Source organism: Platichthys flesus, chromosome 9 (assembly GCF_949316205.1).
Source record: "Platichthys flesus chromosome 9, fPlaFle2.1, whole genome shotgun sequence".
In the NCBI taxonomy this organism is placed as follows: domain Eukaryota; kingdom Metazoa; phylum Chordata; class Actinopteri; order Pleuronectiformes; family Pleuronectidae; genus Platichthys; species Platichthys flesus.
In genome coordinates, this window is record NC_084953.1 from 4,782,294 (window position 1) to 4,802,766 (window position 20,473).

General features: G+C 43.3%; 1 protein-coding gene across 1 annotated transcript in view; it reads left to right on the plus strand.

The window, feature by feature from the left end:
* Positions 1-18,861, plus strand: part of LOC133961182 (ephrin type-B receptor 1-like) — a 67,915-nt gene extending 49,054 nt beyond the window's left edge. Inside the window, exons 14-20 of the mRNA XM_062396208.1 lie at positions 4,414-4,661; positions 7,995-8,062; positions 8,372-8,519; positions 10,731-10,880; positions 16,109-16,305; positions 16,394-16,552; positions 18,716-18,861. Coding sequence (XP_062252192.1) covers positions 4,414-4,661; positions 7,995-8,062; positions 8,372-8,519; positions 10,731-10,880; positions 16,109-16,305; positions 16,394-16,552; positions 18,716-18,833 — 1,088 coding nt within the window. The 3' untranslated portion in view covers positions 18,834-18,861. The remainder of the gene's footprint in view (positions 1-4,413; positions 4,662-7,994; positions 8,063-8,371; positions 8,520-10,730; positions 10,881-16,108; positions 16,306-16,393; positions 16,553-18,715) is intronic.
* Positions 18,862-20,473: the final 1,612 nt, after the last annotated feature.

Consider the following 20,473-nt stretch of genomic DNA (forward strand, 5'->3'; position numbering starts at 1 on the left):
AAGGGGTTGAGTTAGAAGAGTAAACCTCGGCTTCCTTAATGAGACCAACTGTCACATGAAGCGGCAGGCACTCAGTAAATTAATCAATTTCTTCGACTGACAAACTTTTGTGTCTATGAGAAAGATCTGGAAACGCACAATCCCGAATTGTGTGTTTTTTTTGCTTTATTTTTTTTCTCTTTGAAGTCAGGAGGGATGTTTTATTCATGCGGAAAACTTTCACAGGAATAAATTAAAACTGTCTTCATGCATTCTCTTTGGCTATCTGCGCTCGCACTGTAAAAAATGCTGTGTGATGTTTCGGCAAATGCTGGATGTGAAGTCCCAGAGCTTCCCCTGGAATGTTTTTGGTGCAGTTGCAGTTTTGCATTTCATCTGCTGTGGATGGTAAAAGGGGGAAAAAGAGAGATGGAAGCATGAAAGGAAAAATTAGGGGGAAATGTGCAGGTGGTTTTACCTGTTATGCCCGAATATTGAACTTTAGACATAATATAATACTAAACAAACTTCAACTATTAGTTTGTAAACCATTCTTAAAATCACAAGGTCAGAGTTGAGTTCACTGTGGGCACGGTGTAAATGTCCAGTGACAGCACAACAAACAATTAGGGTTAAATTCTTTTATCATTAATTAAGCCAGATATCATCTTTTGGGCTACATGTAGAGACATTTATTACAAAGGTGCTCCCAAATAATCTGAACATTCCATATTTAAAGCTTTATATAATCTTTGTTTGTTGCTGTAAATACTGAAGAATGAACAGGTGACCTGGGTCGGAATCGAACCTGTGGCTGAGTCGAAGCCAGTGCTGCTGCAGGAGGGTTTAACCTTCTGTATATTCCCGCTGGCTGCAGGCAGACATGATGGCAAACAGTGCATCTGCCATTGATTCTTGTATATTCTTCACTTTTCCCACAATAGTTTGTGTCTGTATAGTTAATCTGGAAAAACAGCTGCGTACATATCGAAGTTATAACTGATCTTTCGCACATTTTTCTATTCAAGGCGAGTTCTTTTTCTCCTCTGCCTCAGCCCATCTTGGATGGAGGAATGTTTTTACCTCACATGTTATACCCCTGATATCTCAAAACTTATTTTCTATAAACCGGAGCCAATCAAACCCAGATGGCCATGGAGCTCCGGGTGAGGAAAGGTCACGACCCAGATTGAGACCCTCACCGCTGCGGGTGTGTGCTCTGGGCTTTGGACTGTTGAGCCACTGTGAGAGGATTTCTGTAATCCCTCCGTTTCTCGCTTTATTTCTCTCAGGGGAAGGTTTCTCACCTCAGCTAGAGGTGACAGAGGAGCTATGAAAACGATGGGGGGGCGGATAGAGGGGAAAATATGAGGCCGGGGTGATATGAGATGTGGCCGGACTGTGAGCCCTTAAAAGCCTGAAATCTCTCCCATTCTGCTGTGATAGAAAGTGAACCCGCCCTTTCTTTCTCTTCCCTCCTTCCCCATCACGACGGATTCTCTCCGTCTTTCTTTGATTATTTCCTGTGATCGTCATCCCTCTCTGTGATTCAGTGTCTCTGGAGTTTCAGAGCTTGTTTGCTGGGAGAGAAATGCTAAAACAAAGAAGCGGGGTTTTGTGGGGAGGGCATAGAACAACAGATTGAGGAGGGAAGATAAAAAGGAGACAGCACCCTGAGGAGATAATAAAAATATCTCACCTTCCTCTCTCTTCCTCCGTGCAAAAACGCCCCGCTCCTTTCTTCCTTCCTTGTTACTATCGCTCCCACTGTAAGAAGTGTAGAAATAAGCAATTATATCTCACCTGACAGCTCCGCAAATTTACTTAGAGTACAGTACATTTAGAAATACTGTAGATTCAAGATGATTTTTATTATACTCAGTATTATCTCCAGTGCCCCAGCCTCTCCTTGACCGCCTCTCATCTCCCTCCTTCCCTCCTGCGTCCTCTCTTTTATTTCTCCCTCTGTCATTCCCTCCGTCTCCTGGTGTACAGCAGTGACAGTAGATATATTTTAATGAGCAGTGAGATGCAGAGCAGAGATCACACAGAGACAGGACGACACAGCCTGTCATCCAATTCCCATCACTCATCCATTATTCACGCAGCGATTTTTATCTCGACGATGAGGACTTTTATTTTGAAGTGATGTTCAACTTTTATATCCCCGAGCAGCATATGGCCGCGTTTATTGCGACAAAATACATCAAGAGTCTGCACAGAAGGACATTTTCTTTACATCGAGCAGGTTCATTGAGGTTTAAAAGGATTGCATAAAGAAACACGACACATGAGGAAGTCTCTGAAACCATCAATCCATCTGTTATCTGTACAGCTCTTGCTTTTAGGGTTGTGGGGGGGGGGGGGGGGGGGGCTGGTAACAAATCCCTGCTGATATTGGACAAACGGCTGGGGGGGTCACCTTGGACACAGCAAGGGTTTAAGGCCAATTCATGGTTTTGCGTCAAAGTTACTCCGGAGTTTAGCATGTAGCCGATAGGTGTGGGTGCGTCCCCTTGCAATTACATCACTTAAACTCTAGTGGGGGTAGTTTCTTCCAACAAGAAGCTTATTTACAAATTCTCTGTTGATCTGTTTACCTCAGAACAAGTTTTATCATGTTGGTATAAGGGCGATACCTTTTTCTTAAAGAAGAGGGTTAGAGGAGATTAGCTGTAGGATCATTAAACTAAGTTAGTCGAAGCAGGAGATTCCGGAAATACAGTCTGTTGGAAATGCGATGCTAGCAAGTGGACCGACTCTTGCGGTCTGCGTTGCCTCGAGGCGTAGCTACATTTACGGTAAGTCGTAGGATTCTGTGGAGAGTTCACGTCTAAGGTGTAGATTTGACGCACAGTCTCAGATTAACCTAATATCAATGTGCTCTCACAGTCTTGGCCTCTCCTGCATGTTTGTTTATGACCTAAGAGTTATTTCTGGTCAGGAATCTAATGCCTAGATTTTTACTGTATTTTATTTAGAAAATACAGAACCCACAGAGATCTCAGCTCAATAAATGATTGGTACAAGTCATAACAGTGTTTTGGCTCCAAGACAGACTGCAGGCGGGGGTTGAACTTGTGAACTTTGTGTTTCAGTACAGTCTGTTTCTGCTTCTCCACGAGGGCACCTGGCTGCCTTTGTTTAAGACAAGATGTGACTGATGGATGTGTTGGGGAAAAGAACGAGAACCGGAGACATAATAGTGACACAGTTGGCTCTGACTCTTTTATTTCATGTGCCACGCAGCACTTCTCTTATCCCTGAAAGTCGTTCTTGAGGGGATTTATTTTTTGTTGTTCTTTCAGTCTCCAAAAAAACATCCCGTTGATGTGCCTCTGAGCGAAAAAACTTCAGTTTGTATCAACAGAGCTGCTCAGTGTGAGACTGAGGAGACAGCTTCTCGTTCAAGTCTTAAAACTAAAACTGTCTCCATCAGGACAAGCTACTATCTGTATCAGAAACTCCTCGTTCACACTAACCAAGTGACAACCCCCCCCCCCCCCCCCCCCCATGACGCCGCCCATTGGTTTGTGAGCTGCTGCTTTGATATTGATATTTCGTCCAGCACCATTTGGCTCTTGAAACCAGAAGTCAACTTTTTTTCCCTAGGGGACAAGGGGGTGGAGCCTAACTAAGGAGTTTGAGGATACTGTACACCCACCTACACCTGTGACCTGCACCCATTGGCCAGTACTGGCTGTCAATCACAGTAGCCACGCCCAAATGCATACTGTAAATCGTATAATATCTAAATGGGATAAATATTTACTGAGGTTATAAATTAAATGCGAAGAAGAGTCATTTTCTCATAGACTACTATATATAAAAAGCTGCTGGTCATTCAAGAGAAGACAGGTTTACAGCCAATGATACTTACACACATACCACATGACAATTCACCTACACTGGTCTTGTGCATGCCTCTGTAAACAGGAAGCAGAATGTCCAAACTAAATAATGTTGCCTAATCAATGATTCATGTGATTAACATGACTAGTAGAACCATTTTTAGAGTTAAATGAATAGTTTAATTTAGAATATAAGTAAAAGGTGCCCAAATATTGTGAACTTCAGTCGATTAAAAAAAAAATTTGTTTGTTTTATTTCCTGACTTTAGTTGTCTGGTTGATGATGAGTTCATTTTATCTACTAAGTCTTTCTCCCTCTCAGTTTCGTTCATGTTTTCTGTTCCACGTTCTTTCCATGGTTCCTGTGTGTATTTTTTTGTATTTTGACCCTCTCGCCTGCTTTTTATGGATTTTTGGATTCTTGCCTCTGCCTCCTGGAATATCTTGGAGCTGTTTTCTATCTCGCTTGCACCAGTTGTTAAAATCTAATTTCACGACTGACCCATTTTACATCATAATGTTTGTTTTTAAATGTAACAGAGTCACTGTTCTCTGAAAAGTACCTTGTCATCTTTTGTCTCAGGGGAGTTTGGCGAGGTGTACAAAGGCCGCCTGAAGCCCGTTGGGAAAAAGGAAATATCCGTGGCCATCAAGACCCTGAAGGTGGGCTACTCCGAGAGGCAGAGGCGGGACTTCCTGTCCGAGGCGTCAATCATGGGCCAGTTTGACCAACCGAACATCATCAGACTGGAGGGCGTGGTCACCAAAAGCAGGCCAACGATGATCATCACGGAGATGATGGAGAACGGAGCTCTGGACTCGTTTCTCCGGGTAAATAACAAATTCACACAGGCACACGCAGTGACTCCTGCACTTTATATCATATTCAAGGCTGTGATTGGTCCAACATGTCATCGGGTGACAGGTCAGACTTTTTGTAAGAGCGGACAGACACAAGCTCACAGTGTTCAGGCCAAACAGTTGAACTTATTCTGGAGATTTCTATCCAACCACCTGGTCTTCTTCAGATTGACTAAAAAACGACTTCATGCGTTAATCTAAAAATACTATTTGACAAAACCGTCTCAATTTAAAACCCCTTGAAAACGTGGCTTTAAATAATTCCCCTATACCATTAAATATTCATGAACAGATAAGCAACAATCAAATGTAAAAACAAACCCTTCACATGTTCGACTTCAAACCAGCAAGAAGAGACAGAGTCTCAGAAGTGAAGCGACAAAAAAAAAGTGTCAGTGTGATCACGAAGGTCCCATCAGTCATCGTAAGAAGCCGACTGAGGAAATGTGTCTTCATTAGTTAAGGTCCACGTTCTCGCTTTCAATCATATCACAAGGTCCTCGATGGCAGAAATGCTCCTTCAAAAAATGTCTGCACCTCCAAAAATAACTCAAAAACACTCACGGGAGAAAGAATAACATGCACGTCCTGCAATATGTATGTACAGGAGACAATATCTTAACCATACAAACACTGATAAGTTCTAAACCATTGGTGGTTTAACTTTAATACTATTGAATTTTTCACTGAGTTGAGATTTTTTGTCCTCTTTTTTCATTATTTTTGAAACAGGACTTAGCAATTCAATTTAATTCAGTTGTTTATAGCACATTTGATAACTAGTTAAAGTAACAGTCATTTTTAATGAGCACCAGCGCCCCCTGTAGCCCCCCGTGGGGATTCATTCTGCTGGGCTCCATGTAATTAGGTTGCTTTCATGTAGAGGAAAAACAAAGTGTATCGATGTATTGAGTGGAGCTCTGGCTGTGTGGACCCACTCACTGAACTGAAACCACCAGACAAGTTCACCAGACTTCGTCATAATTAAAAGTTTTCCTGCTGAATATTAGAGATAAACTCTGGTTTTTAACTGATCTACAGTTCAGATTCACTCTTCATCTTCCTGGAGCTGAGTTGAGTTGAATCTGTGACTCTGTCAGTTCCACACAGGAGATCGAACCCACTTCAGGTTGAGGAGTGGGAATGAACAAGGAAACATTCTCCATATTCTAAGTCATTGAACCTCAAAAGCTGCTGTTTTACGCTAGGACGTACTTTAACATTAAAGAGACCAATATCATAAGTTGGAGGTGGTTGTCACTCTGCAGAACGAAACGATCAGATGATGAGAAACTAAACATCTAAAGTGACCAAAACTTTAACAACAGTCGAAGTTCATGCACACAGACATGATGTAAAGAAACCAGACGAAGTTTCCAAGAGACACAAAGACAGAAACAACCTCCTGCTCTTCTTCTCTCTCCTCTTTTTCCTTCCTGCTCCTTCCTTCCTCCTCATCCTGTCTGTCTGTCCGCACCTCTGATCCTGCCCTCCTTCGAGGCGCCTCTAAAAACAGAAAGAGACGCTCTTTGATGTTCTGTTCTCACAGCGTGACCCCTTTTGACTCCGAAATCGTCCGCTGACTCATACACGCGTGTACACACACACACACACACACACACACACACACAGAGTGATCGATCTCGCTGGTGTTGCTGTCCTAGCGTGACCATCTTGCAGGCACCAGACCCTGAGGATCAATGCAGGCTGTGTGTTTGTGTGCACCTTCAAGGTTCTGCCTGCAGAGGATTAGGCCAGAGGAGCATCAAAGACACGGTTTGATGCACAAAGTGAATTAATAGACACACAAACACACACACATCTTCGACTGCAACTATGTCAGGGGATGTTAGTGATGTTTTTAAGAAACAGTCTGGCCCCAAGGTTAAAAACGCATAAAAGGCAAATGTTGTTGGCTCAACTTCGCTTGTACCCACTGAGGAAATGCTATTAAAAATGAGATTTAAGCTTTGGCCTAATAAAATTAATGATTTGAATTAGTCTGTACACTCTCATATTAAACTGGTACACATACCGAAAGGCAGTATTGCAATTGTAGCATCAGTGAGATATATATATCTTAAGGACATGAAAACCAACCGGCCAACATCTTCTGAGGCTCCGACATGGAATCTTTACTTGATTAATATAAAGACCTTAAAATATCACTGGCTAAAGTAAAAACAGCCAAAGGAACTCCTGCTTTCTCAACTCTGCAGGTCTGTTTTAAAGTTTTTGTTTGGCACTGGTCGAGCTGCGTAATGTTATTTAAAGTTATATGATATCAACTGATAAATATTATCTCCAATTCATAAACTATATGAACGGTGCACGATGCTACTGCCTCTGAGCTGAAACTGCATTTTTCTCCCTTTTGTCTTCTGCATATTCAAACAAACCACATATTTGCATTAATTAGTAAAAAAATGTAACAGCACTCATTAACTAATACAAAAATAACAGACCTCAGACCCAACAGGTTGAATAGTGTTTAACGATCTGAAGTGTCGGCCTCACATTGAACATTTGACCCCTTCACTGTGAAGATAGGGGAACAAAAGGATATGACATCGATGCACCTTTTCAAGAACATGCTTTTATTTTGAAAGTACAGAAACACAATAATTGGCCATAGTGCCAAAACATGCCTGAAGCAACAAGAGAAGTGGAAAGTCTGGACTTAGGCTTGTTTCTTGAATTCTTAAATGACATTTACAAAAATGTTGGGTGTATTCTGCATAGTTGAATGTCATATTCTGATTGATCGGTTTGTGAACATGAGTTATCACAACATTCACTCTGAGAGAACTTGATCCCATATTTCTGCTCCAAGCTGTGTTCGGTTGCTTCGGCTTCAAATCAGCCGTTTGTGCACGTGTCCGCGATCTTGTGCGACCATTTTTCAATATTTCTCTCATCATTTTCAACTTTGTCTTCGGCAGCTCAAAAACACACATCGTAAAAGACCAAAACACTAACTCAAGATCAATGGCCTGACAAATAGAAAAATGTAATCGTAAAAAGTTGGAAGTTAAACCATTAAAAATGACATTTCCACAGATAGGAATGATCAGAGTGGGTTGTATCTTTCTTTAATATGTGTTTGAGTCTCAGTAAGAAAGTCCTCACTCACTCCTCCACCAGCTGAGTGGGAAAAGGAACTTGTTTGTTAAAGATCCAGTTGTGACATTTTCTGTGAACAATCTTCTTTTTATACACTCGACTCTTTTTTGATAAGAAGCTTGAAAAGGTTTAATAACGGAAAATAAAAATCCTCCTTTTTGGTCGGTGGTTTCTTTGCAGCAGAATGATGGCCAGTTCTCTGTGATCCAGCTGGTTGGTATGCTGAGGGGCATCGCGTCTGGAATGAGGTACAGACACACACACACACTCACACACACACACACACACAAACACACACACACACATATTAGATCCTATCTATGTTTTATTCATGAGTGTCTGTGAAAACACACAAACAAGTTCATATTCACAAACATTTAATCCGATTCCTCTTTTATTGACGGCATCTGGCAGTAGACACACAAACACACACACACACACACACACACACACACACACACACAGAGACTAAATCCCAGTTTCTTTTTATAGTAGCCCAGGTAGCTGGGAGCAGATAACACACACATTCACACAATAAATCCCGTTGATGTGAACAGGTACCTGGCGGAGATGAGCTATGTTCACCGGGACCTGGCAGCTCGAAACATCCTGGTGAACAGTAACCTGGTGTGTAAGGTGTCCGACTTTGGCCTCTCACGCTATCTGGAGGAGGACACCTCTGACCCCACCTACACCAGCTCACTGGTAAGGACACACACAGACACACACAGACACACACACACAGACACACATGGGACAGGCGCGCACAAATAAACACATCCTCAAGAGGATACAGATGCTGCCATCTTACCGTGGCCAAACGATGGCAAACTGCCTGCCTGTCACTATGGAGATTTTCATGACCAGGAGGCTGGACCTCATGAGAGAATGAAATTGACGAAGATATGAAAAGAAGAGATAATTTTGCAAAGGTTAGATCCTGACGATGAGTCAGTCGCAGCTGTCAATCATGACTTTTCACCCACTTTTTAAATCATCAAATTACAAATTAAAACCAGATTTTTTGGTTGATTAACACTTGGATTGCAACACATGCTTTTAATTTGTAGTGTTGGACGAGGTCGGGTTTACGACCTATACTGCAGAAAGCCACTAGGGGGCGATTGAGATGATTAGGCTTCACTTTTTGGGAGCTGTGATGTCGTCCATCTTTATTTACTGTCAAGCTAGAAGGACAATAAACACAATGTCCTGATGTTGGTGCCAGAGAGGGAAGAAGGTGAATTGACATTTAAACATGCAGCTACATAACATGCGTGCTATTTAACGGATGCTAGTGTTAGCATATTAACATGTGAACAGTAGAGAGACATGAAACTTTACACCCTGTGGAAGAAAATACTTGTCTTTTGCATCTCTAGTCTTTGAGGCTTTTGTTTCTCTTTCTTTTCACACCACTGTACATCACGTATGTGTGTGTGTTCTCAGACATGCAGGTTAGCTCAGGCTAATTGTTAACATCTAAACTGCGACTCTCGTGTGATTGGGAGTGTGAATGGTTGTCACTGTATCTCAGCCCAGTGATGGACTGGGGATCCGTCCGCTGTGTTCACGATATCACCTGGGATTGTCCTCCACCTCGTGACCTCAGAAGGATAAACAGCCCAGTTAATAGATGGATGGATGATTCCCTCGTGCCCCATGGACAGTTAATCACCGTCCTTCGCTCAGTCATTAGTTTTATTGATATGTTGCTGTGACTGTAACTGTTGGGATTGTGTAAAAAGTCAGAGGTCATTAAGGGCCTGGTTCACTTTATCACACCTGCTGGTTGGATGGTTGAAGAGCTTATGTGACCTCCTGCTGAAACATGTTCCTGATGTCAGGTTGGAAGGAGTCAGAGTATTTTCTAAAACGAACAATCCAACATTCAAACCCACTTCTCATCATCACGTAGAGAAGGATTCATCCTCTGAGGACCAGGAATGCCTGAGCCAAATTTAATGGGAATCCATCACTACATTTGAGACAGACTGAAGGATCGGTCATTGCCTTAAGAGCCAACATCTGTTAGGAGGTCGCTCATAATATTTCATTTACATTTAAAAGATTATGGTTTACAAAGAAAATATATTCAAGCCAAACCAATATGAAATATATATTTATTTGTATAATATTTAACCTTAAAATATTCTGCAGTAACTATCATATTTATGTAACCTCAACTTGGGTGTACTTACATTTTATAGATAACTTTATTTGATACTTGTTTTGCATATATTTATATTTAACTGTATGGTTTCTTATTTTTTACGCTTGAATATTCTCCAGTGTAAATCTTAACAACAGGCACATATTAATTTGAGGATGAATTTTAGTAATTCTTGCACCAAGACAACAGAGTTCTTGAATGAAGCAGTATTTTCCATTCTCCTGGACTTTTAAATCAGCAGCCGTGAGGACAAGGCTTTTGTTCCGTCGCTGCTTTGTCTTCATTATAAAAGACAAGAAATATAAAAGCGCTGTAAGTGGAGCAGGTGTGTTTATCCATCTCACTGAGATATCGCCATCTGCTGCTTCCTCTTTGTGGGAATTAAGATCCTGTAGATAAATCGATCATATCCAGCATTATCTTTTAAACCTTAAAAACTGTATGTGATGCTACAGCACAGCAGGTGACTCCTGGATAATGTGCAATACATCAAGCGTGGACTCATTCCTCATCTCTGTGTCTGCTGTAGATTGTGATGACTGTTACACTAATAATCCAGTCTTCACCTTGGTGTTTATGACGGAGCATGGCTGATATATGAGCTGCCTGTGGCCTCTCTTTAAAAACATGTACTATATGTGCATGCACGTGAGAAGTGAAACCATAAAAACACCAAATATATTATTTTCTCTTTCTCTTCCCTCTCTTTCCTCCCCTCCTTTCTCTCTCTCTCTTTCCCTCAGGGCGGTAAAATCCCCGTGCGGTGGACGGCTCCGGAGGCGATCGCCTACAGGAAGTTCACGTCCGCCTCTGATGTGTGGAGTTACGGGATCGTCACCTGGGAGGTGATGGCATACGGAGAGAGACCTTACTGGGACATGAGCAACCAAGATGTAAGTCATCCTGTGTGCGTGTCTGTGTGTGTGTGTGTGTTTGAGAGAGCGATAAAGAAAGGGCCTGACCCTGTCATGTAGCTGTGATTGTGTGCAGTTACCTTTTTTCTTTAGGTGTGTGATAAAGAAAGCGAGAGGGGCTGACTTTGTTGTTTTATTTTCACTGTAGTTGTGTAGAATTGTGTACATTTACCTTTTTTTCATTAGTTGTCATTCCAAAGTATTCTAGTGTGTGTCTGTGTGTGTGTGTGTGTGTGTGGGGGGGGGGGGGGGGGGGGGGTTAGTTGTGATTTGTTTGTTTCCTCCTCCGTCTCCCACAGCAGGGAGTCGGCATGTCGAGAAAAACACACAGAAAATGAGGACATCAATTTTAAGTGTCACAGAAGTGTCTGTTCCCGGGAACATCAGACCAAAAGGCATCACTTCATTTCCCTGACAACTTTATTCCAATTACCTGCACAGTGTGATCAATCTGCTGTCGCGTCTGTAACTTTGTATTTGATCCTGGCGTAAGGGGTTTGGGTGTGGTTAGCATCTGTCTACTTCAAGCCTTCCCCAAAATACAGATTTTTATTTTTTATATATGTCTAATACAGTACTCAACATTCTTGAGTAGCACATTAAACAAATCACTGTCATGGACTTTTTCCTTGCAGTCGTTTGCCTGCAGCCCCCAAATCATGAAAAGCCACCCAGTTTCAAACTAAACTAAAGTATATGTTTACTTAAGAAAGTGATGATCACCAATAACAATCAGCTGGTTTAACTTAAGGCTGCAAAGATGTAAAATAAATCAAACTACAGCCTAGTGTATTGTGAAGTTTGTATTTCCCCTCTTGTATGTGATGGAGTTTGCTCAAGGTTTCGACAGAATCCTTGAGTTTTCACCTCTGCATGACTTTGTAATCAGGGTTAATGGATATAGGTGTTTTCAAGCGCCGGGGATCCGAACCACTGACCCTCTGGTTAGTGGACAGCCCGCTCCATTAGATAGTCAGTAGATGTTAGTAGCACTTAAATGTCACTTACTTACAGCACTTTGTAGTTTGGCTTTCTTGAAGAAATTGTACTTTCTTGATTCTTGTTGTTCGGGGTTTGAACCCTCATGGTTGAATGCACTCATCAGTGTAATCAAATGTAGTATAATGTTTGTAACCATAGAGTGAGAAGAATCAAATTCACTTATAAGGTGATTTGAACAAAACCTTTTTCACATTTGTGGACATAAAAGAATAATTAAACATCTCGTCCTCGTGGCTCTGAACAAAACAGTTGAATGTTTGAGATCATGCTCATTATGTGTAATTACTCTTATTAACATTTAGTTTTTGCGCTGCCATTGTGCGCAGTGGTGGTGCACGTGTGTGTTTGTTGCACAGCGCTGCAGCACGTGACGGGCGTTTCCCCCGACCATCATTCACAGGCGTAGATAGAGATCTGTCTTTTTGATTGGGAGCAGAACCAGTAACAGCAGCAGCCTTTTGGTAATTTAACCATGGGAAGGGTCTCATTGTTTATGTGTGTTCAAATTACATTAATCCTTTTTTTAGACCAGGAATAATCACCATTTTTCATACACAATACTCTGCTGTTGTGTTAACACAACGTTAAACCCCCTCTCTCGTCCTTCCTGTGGGCTGCGTATTTCATTTGAAACCTAAAGGGGATCACGTACATGAAAGAGGAGGTTCCCGCATGGCTGACGTTTTTATTTTGAGGTTTTGTGATTCCAAGAAGTAATACGATAAACAGATTATAGTTAGTTTTGGCACTAAAACCCCACTTCAAAGCGCAGAGGCTCTAAATCCCAACTCTTGCTTTTCTCAAACTAAATGTCTCAAGTCTGTGACACGGGGAGAGTAGCCTGGGACTTTAACTTTCAGCTTTAAAAATATATTCTTCTTTTCTCTTTGTTGCCGCAGTAGAATTTGCCAAAGCACCAGCGAGTGACTTTGTTTCTATTTACCACCTCGAGAACTTGCTGCTGTAAAAAGCTCTGAGAGGAATAATTTCAATGTTGTCGGCTCCACTTCAGAAATGTTTAACCTCCTCCAGACCTCATTAACCAACACGTGGAGTTCTCTCAGTCTGGTTACTTATCACACTGATGAGGAGTTAATCAGTTGTGAGATTCTCCTTCCAACACGTTTGAAGAAACAGTTTTTTTCTCTGCAAAGAAACCATTTCCCCTGTTTTACATTCAGATCTTCTTCCACCTCTTTCCCCTTATTTCACACTTTCCTCGTCTCTCACCTCCCCCCTGCTGTGGCTCCTTAGCTCCACCCGGCTCACCCCCCCCCCCCTACCCCCCGCACGCTCCAGAGGAGTAGAAGCAGCCTATGCAGCAGTAATGGCAGAGAGTCGGTATAATGACAGTGGCAGTTTTATAATGGCACAATGTATAATGATGGAGAGAGTGTGTGCATGTATGTGTGTGTGTGCGTTGCATGTGTGTGTGTGTTTGTTGCTACTATAGCTAACGAGGATCTGTTGGGGCATTAACTATGCATGAACCTGACACCCTAAACTCACACATGCTACACACACGCACACATGCAAGCAGACGTGTAAGGGGCACACACACACACACACACAAACTCGCTGACACACAATTTCAAAGAACACGGAACGGGTGGAATTGTCAGCGGAGCCGCCACAGGTGCTCTGTTCGACATGAATTAATCATGAAAGAGACCTGTGATGTTTCACTGCACTCGCTGCTATTGTGATTGACAGCAGTGCTTAGCGGGAATTTGTGTGGCACAAAGCCTGAGAAGTGTGGCGGGGTCAGGTGGAGTTCACTCTTTTGCGAGCAGACAAAATCCCCGGCACTGCGGGTACAGTAGAAGAGGCACAGCAATTCCCCCTACCCCCCCCCCCACACCAGCTAACCGCTAAATAGGATTACGCGTGCACTTACGCGGTCGCACAAGCTTAAAAATGTGACCCAGTAGCAAAAAACTCAAAAAATACACAGTAGCCTACGTTGAGTCTTGGTTCTTAAATCTCGAAGCACAAAGGGGGAAGTTGAGACGAGTCTTAGGTCAACGATCAAAGCGAGGACGGGCAGAAAAAGACCAGGTGGGGGGTGGGGGGGGGGTGACAAGGGATGGTGGGAAAACAAGGTCATAAACTGAAGCAGGCAGGATCTGGAGACAAAAGGCTGGAATGCTTCGGCAGAAACAAACGTGGCAGAGCTGCAGCCACAGAGCATGCAGATAAACAGGGAAGGATAATGAGGAGCAGGTGTGCAGGGGGAAGTGGAGGTCAGGTGATGAAGCCAGTGGTGAAGTGCCTGAAACCTGCATCGTCTCAAATGACCAGCAGCAGGAGAAATAAGTTTTTTCTCTGCAGAAGTCGGTGAAAACGATAGCAAACATTTTCTCAAGGACGTTATGATCTCAATCTGTGTTTTCACTTCCTCTTCAATACAGCAGGATGTTCATTTCTGGGGACGTGGATATCGTGTGATTGACAGCTGTCAACCAAGGACCCCTAGTGGCTGTAGTTACATATCGTACGTTTAAATACAAACAAAAATACAATAATTACAAAAACAAAAGTGTCCTCCAATCAGGACTTCAGCCACACCACAGCACAGAGACTCATTTTTCTTATTTTATCCTTTCTTACGATTCAAGACACTGAAGTCTAATATGTTGTCTTCTCATGCTGTGAAGAATTAATTTTGCATGAATGTCATTTCCATTACGACTTGGCCACATATTGTGTAGTACATCTGGAATATCTGCTCTTTTTGTGCGAAAGTATGGTGTTGGGTTTGGTTCGATTAAAGTGGGATGTGTGAAACCAGTGGTGATACAGTCTGAAAGCTTTTCACACACACAGACCATGTGAAGCTCTACAGCACAGGGTGAGCTTTAACTATTGCAACCATCACAATTAGAGTTGCAGACGTGTACAAAGTGTTTTCATATTCCCGGCACCGAGGGCAGAATAATTGGAGACAATAATCCTTGAACTTAATATTTCCTCTCTTTGATTATTTTGCTGGTACGTGACGAGGAAGCTACTTCTTCTTTCACTGGAAGGGGTTTTTCAATTCTGTGATGTTCAGGATAATTACACCCAAAGGTATGCTGCCATATTTAGCAGCACCTTCTCTGAAATACAGAGTTCTTGTTTTAAAAGTTTTCACAGGAAGAGAAAAATAACGGCACGATGAAATCAGAAGCTCCTCTGTGCAGCTACCTGCCTCCACATCAGAGTCGGCTGCAGGCGTCACTGCTGCTTAGTGAGATGCAGATTCTGTAAAGAAATAAACACCTGTCGTATCAGTCACAATCTTAAAGGAGCCGTAACCTGAACAGTGAGCTGTAAGTCCTGCTGCACTCAGGGATACATGAGTTAACCTTGAGTTGGGGCGACCAGTGAACCAACCAGTGACTTAAAACACACTTTGTACTCTGTCATAGAAACTGCTGTAGCCAGGTTGGAATATACTTGTTTTACTATCATTCTGCAAATACATTACTTTACATTACAGCCACGGATGATTCCAATGTATTCATGCCTCCCTGTGCTCTGCTTCCTGATTCAACATCATCGGTGATGGAGGTGTGGATGGAGGCAGCCGTTCCTTTATGTGTGAATAGAGGGTTGTGCTCAGCTGTGGTTCTCCAGGATGAAGTCTGCTACACCCGCACTAAATATTTCAGTTGTAGAACTCATCACGTCTGATAGGTTTGTGCCCGGTGTCTTCACTCTTCCAGAACTTCAGTGTTTCTGAGACAGAGAAGCTTTGAAACGCTGCCTGCAAGTCCCCCCCGCTTTCTCTTAAAACAACTCAAATGTTTCCAATCAGAGAAAAAGTAAAAATAAAAAACTTGACATTTGGAAATAATGATGCCGTGTCCAACATTCGCCTCCTTGTTGAGTCTTATTAGAGAATCAGTGATGTACAGTGGATGTTCACACGTGCTCAGTGTGGCTGATAATCATGAAATATATATTTGATTGATTGTGAGGAGGCAGCCTCACTCAATCACTCACTCACTATGTAAAGGCCACTTAAACACAACACTGCATCATTTGAGATTAAACCCCACTTTCACATCTCAAAATCAATGAAGACTTCTTTCACATATTGGAAGCTAAAGATTTAATTTGTGGGCATCAGAGCGAGTTGTAAGAACGAAACACAAACAGATAATTCGATCCTCTTGTCTCCTCTGTTTTCATCCCCTTGTCTCCCTGGTGTGACCCAGGTGATAAACGCCATCGATCAGGACTTCCGGCTGCCGGCGCCGATGGACTGCCCGGTCGTGCTGCACCAGCTGATGCTGGACTGTTGGCAGAAGGACAGGAACGCTCGGCCAAAGTTCCCGGATATCGTCAGCATGTTGGACAAGATGATACGCAACCCCGCCTCCCTCAAAGCCGGCACCAACAACATGGCCCCTGGGTGAGCAGAGAAACACACACAGCATCTACATAACACAAACACTCTGAGACACGCTGGTGTTTGAGCTCTGTATCTGCGCTCTCTCCAGTCCGTCCCATCATCCCCTGTTGGACCGCGGAGCTCCGGACCTGAGCCGGCTGAGCTCGGTGGAGGACTGGCTGGCCGCTCTGAAGATGACCCAGTATCGAGACTCCTTCCTGGGCTCTGGTTTCACGTCTCTGCCGCTCGTCACACAAATCACAGCTGAGTAAGTCGACTCATTACGGCCTCTCTCTCTCTCTCTCTCTCTCTGCCCGCGTCCCTCGCTCACCTGCCAAGTGGATGAGTGGCAGGGCAGCTGGTTGGCTGATGGATTGGTCCATGTGAGCTGTCTGTCTGTATCTCGTCCTTTCTTCCTCTTTAATGCCGTCACACCAGCGACAGCCATGGCAGGAGGAGTCTGTTAATTCTTCTGGATGCTATATCCCAGTGCCGCCCAATGGGAATCACTTTAAAACTCCATTCAAATGGTGAATTGGACTCAAGGATTAAAACGGAGTCTCAATTCAGGGGCGGCCTCCGTCAGCGGCTGCACACAAAGACGTCAGGTTGCCAGGTTCTCCCAATCTGAATGCTCCTCAAATGGGGCTGGCGAGTGCCTCCTTCCTTATTTTTATGAATGACCCCAGGGGTGAATCCTTCTCGGGCCAACTTATCCCATGATTTATTGATAAAGCTAATGCTATGTGGGAAGCTAAGAAGCTAAGGATGCAACACTAAGAGCGAGATGCCAACAGGAAATCCTGCGTGGACCAAACCATCTCCTTTCAGTTTGCCCTCTGCAGTCTACAGCTTCAGTTAGATTTAGTCTATGAGCTGAATTCTGCAAAATCTCACACAATTGTTAGATAAAGATAAAAATGATAATGTAGTAACATTTCATATCCTGTAGGTCAACTGAACTGGGATAAACACTTCACTCCAGAGAGTAACACTGGTTAAATAATCGTGTAAAATGCTGTGATCACAATTATTAAAGATCAATATTTCCCTGTGAAATAACTAGCGACAAATAGTCGGATCTGAAATCAAGGACCATCTTTCTCACAGTCTCCAGCTTCCAGGTTCCCTCTCTCAGAACCTCACACGTCTGTGTCTCTGCCTGATGTGTCTCGTCTTTCATATGATCCTGTTAGAAGTGAGTTTTTCATGTTGTGGAAGTCCCAACACCATCTGTCACGGTGGGAAACTCCTGTGAGTTTAAGCCTCGTTTACTCAGCAATTAATGTGTCTTTGTTTTGTCCAAAGCTATTTCAGTAATTGGTTTGATCGCATACTTTCTTGGCCGAACAAACCTTCACAGGAGGAAAAATACTGTGGCAGCGTGTGGTTTGACTCACGGGATACAAAATGAGCCGTTAGCCCCGACCTCCAAACTCCTGGGTCAATAAATAGTCCACCAGAGGCTCCTGTCATCACCTCTGACTGAAGGCCCCCCCGACACACTGGGAGTCGGTCCCACTGCTCTGCACTGGGACTGCCCACTGCTCCCCACTAGTTAGAATGGGTCAAACACAGAGGATTAATTCCTCCACTGGGATTAATAAAGTCCACTCTAACGTAGTGCCCATGTGGAGCCGGCAGATAAGAGCGGGTGTGAGGTGGGGGATTGATGTCGAACCCTTTTCATGCAGAATGAACCTCTACTTGGGGACATTTTCGGTGTGAGGACAATAACCACTTAAAAATAGTTTTCTTTGCAAACACAAATTCATTGTGGGTGTTTTGTTTGTGTGAGAAATGAAAGCCCACATTAGATCCTGTGAAAAGTGAGATGCCCACACAGAACACATGATGCCAAATCAGATCAGATCAGATGAATGATGTGAAGCATAAAGTTGTTCCTCCAGTTAGAGGAATATACCTTTTTGATTAACAGCTTAAAACCAGATATATGTAATAATGTGAGATATATATTTTATAAGAATGACAACACAAAGGTCTGCAATGAACAGCTGATCTTGATAATACTCAGTACAACACAATCTCTCTAGAGCACTTTGAGAGAATCCTTTCAAATGTGTCACTAATGTTCACACAGACTCGAGGATGAACTGATTCGATTTGGGTGATTGAAAGTTAAAGTTCAAGGTAACCACGCTGAATAAACATATTTTTAGGGTCTTGAACATGATATCTCAAGTTTGCCTTAAGTTGGACTCAAAGATGAATTGATTACGTTTCAGGGGTCAAAGGTCACGTTGATCTCAAATCTGGTATCTTTATTTTGTTTGAAACTGCAGAAGGAGGCTTAGGCATACAACAGGAGGCCAGTCATGTTTACTCATTCAGGCTCAAGCACTGTTGATGATGAAGATGATGAAGATGAAGATGCTGCAGCCGCCTCATGTCTGTTTGTGTCTTCCTTCAGAGATCTTCAGAGAATCGGCGTGTCTCTCGCCGGACACCAGAAGAAGATCCTGACCAGCGTCCAGACCATGAGGCACCACGACGACGACGACGACCAGTCTCCCACTGAATCAGTCTAACCACACTGGAGGGATGCACTATGAGACTGGGACCGGTTCCCAGTCTGGAACCACCAGACTCCACTCTTTGTCTTTACACTTCAGTTTCCCCTGCTCACTGTTCAGTGCTGCTCCTGGAGATCTGTCATGTTTTTAAACAGCAGATCTCTTTTAATTGTTGGACCGACTTCTTTCGGGCCACTCGGCTTCCTAACTTAAAGAAGAGGAGTAAAGAGGATTTGGATTTCTTCGGTGACTCCAGTTACATCCACTCCCATGAAGACTCTGTACATTTGAATGATGGAAATGAGACCATTTTATACCGACGTGTTTGATTCAAGGACAACAGGGCCTGTTTTTTTATTTAAGGATAAACCACATGAAGGACTGTGAAGAGACTGTGGTCAGGTGTTTATATGTTGGTGAGCAAACTGGACCGAAGCCTGACTCGCGTTCCACAGAGCAGAGCTTCTTGACACGAGACCTTCCACAGACCCTGATATCTTCTAGTCTGTTGTGTTCTAGTTGAAATTTGAAATTTGCCGCCGTTTGATGAGAGTCGATAGTTTTAACGGCATGTTTCTGAATCTCTCTTCATATTGAAGAGTCTGTACATCTTGTAATTTGGGGATATTTATTTCCTATATGCTCGTTTGCTTTCACGTTTGCCAACAGCATCGGACAATTAGTTGTCACCGGAGTGTTTGTGAGTTCCCTGTGATTATCTCCCTCTGCCTGACTCATCACTGGAACCGACTTTGAAGTGCTGTGGACTGCACACAAACACAAAAAAAAAATTGTGAAAACAGGTTTCATAGAGTTTCTTTTTTTTTGTACTTTCCATTGGGCCATGAAAGGATAAACGCTTCCATGCAGAGAGCCAGAGATGCCTGTCCTACTTCAATACCCAGAGTCCTCAGAGCGATCTCCGGATGGATGATGTTGTACAATCAGCACTAACGTTCTTTGAGTAAAACCAATGATCAGAAAACAGCATCAAAATCAGAGGGAGATATTGCACCAGGGCGGCAATAGGAAGAAGGGCAGCCGCAGACTTAGAGGAAGAGAAGAAGAGAAGGGGGACTGTGGGTATGGAGGCGTGACCAGCTTCTGACACGCACCTGTTGCAGACGCAGAAAGCAAAATGTGTCGTCATCCAGTCATAAATACATTTTGGCTGCGGATTCATCGACACCGGATGCCAGCTGAGCATTAAACACACAAACAAACCCTGTGTTCTGTTCACCCGTTGGAATCGAGTGTGTGGCTGCTGTCCAGATGCTAATCATGGCTCTGCAGCACACACACACACACACACACACACACACACACACACACACACACAGGCAGGCAGGGTCCCCGGTGTTAATTCATCAGTATTTCTTTGTTATGCATCGGCTGCCTGACATGTCATCGCCGTCCGACTCTTTTTGTCACATTTCCCATCTGACAGCGCTGATTAATTCCGTTGTGTCATCTCACAGATGAAACGACACAACACGACCCATGTGTGTTTCTCATCTGCGCTCGACAACCTTTTCAGCGCACACCAACACAATGATTGATTCCTGGGACGCGTTCGGGAGAAAAAGATGTCACGGTGCAAATCCAAAATGCTGGAGGTCAAGAAGGAAACCGGGGTTGGGGGGGGGGGGGGGTTA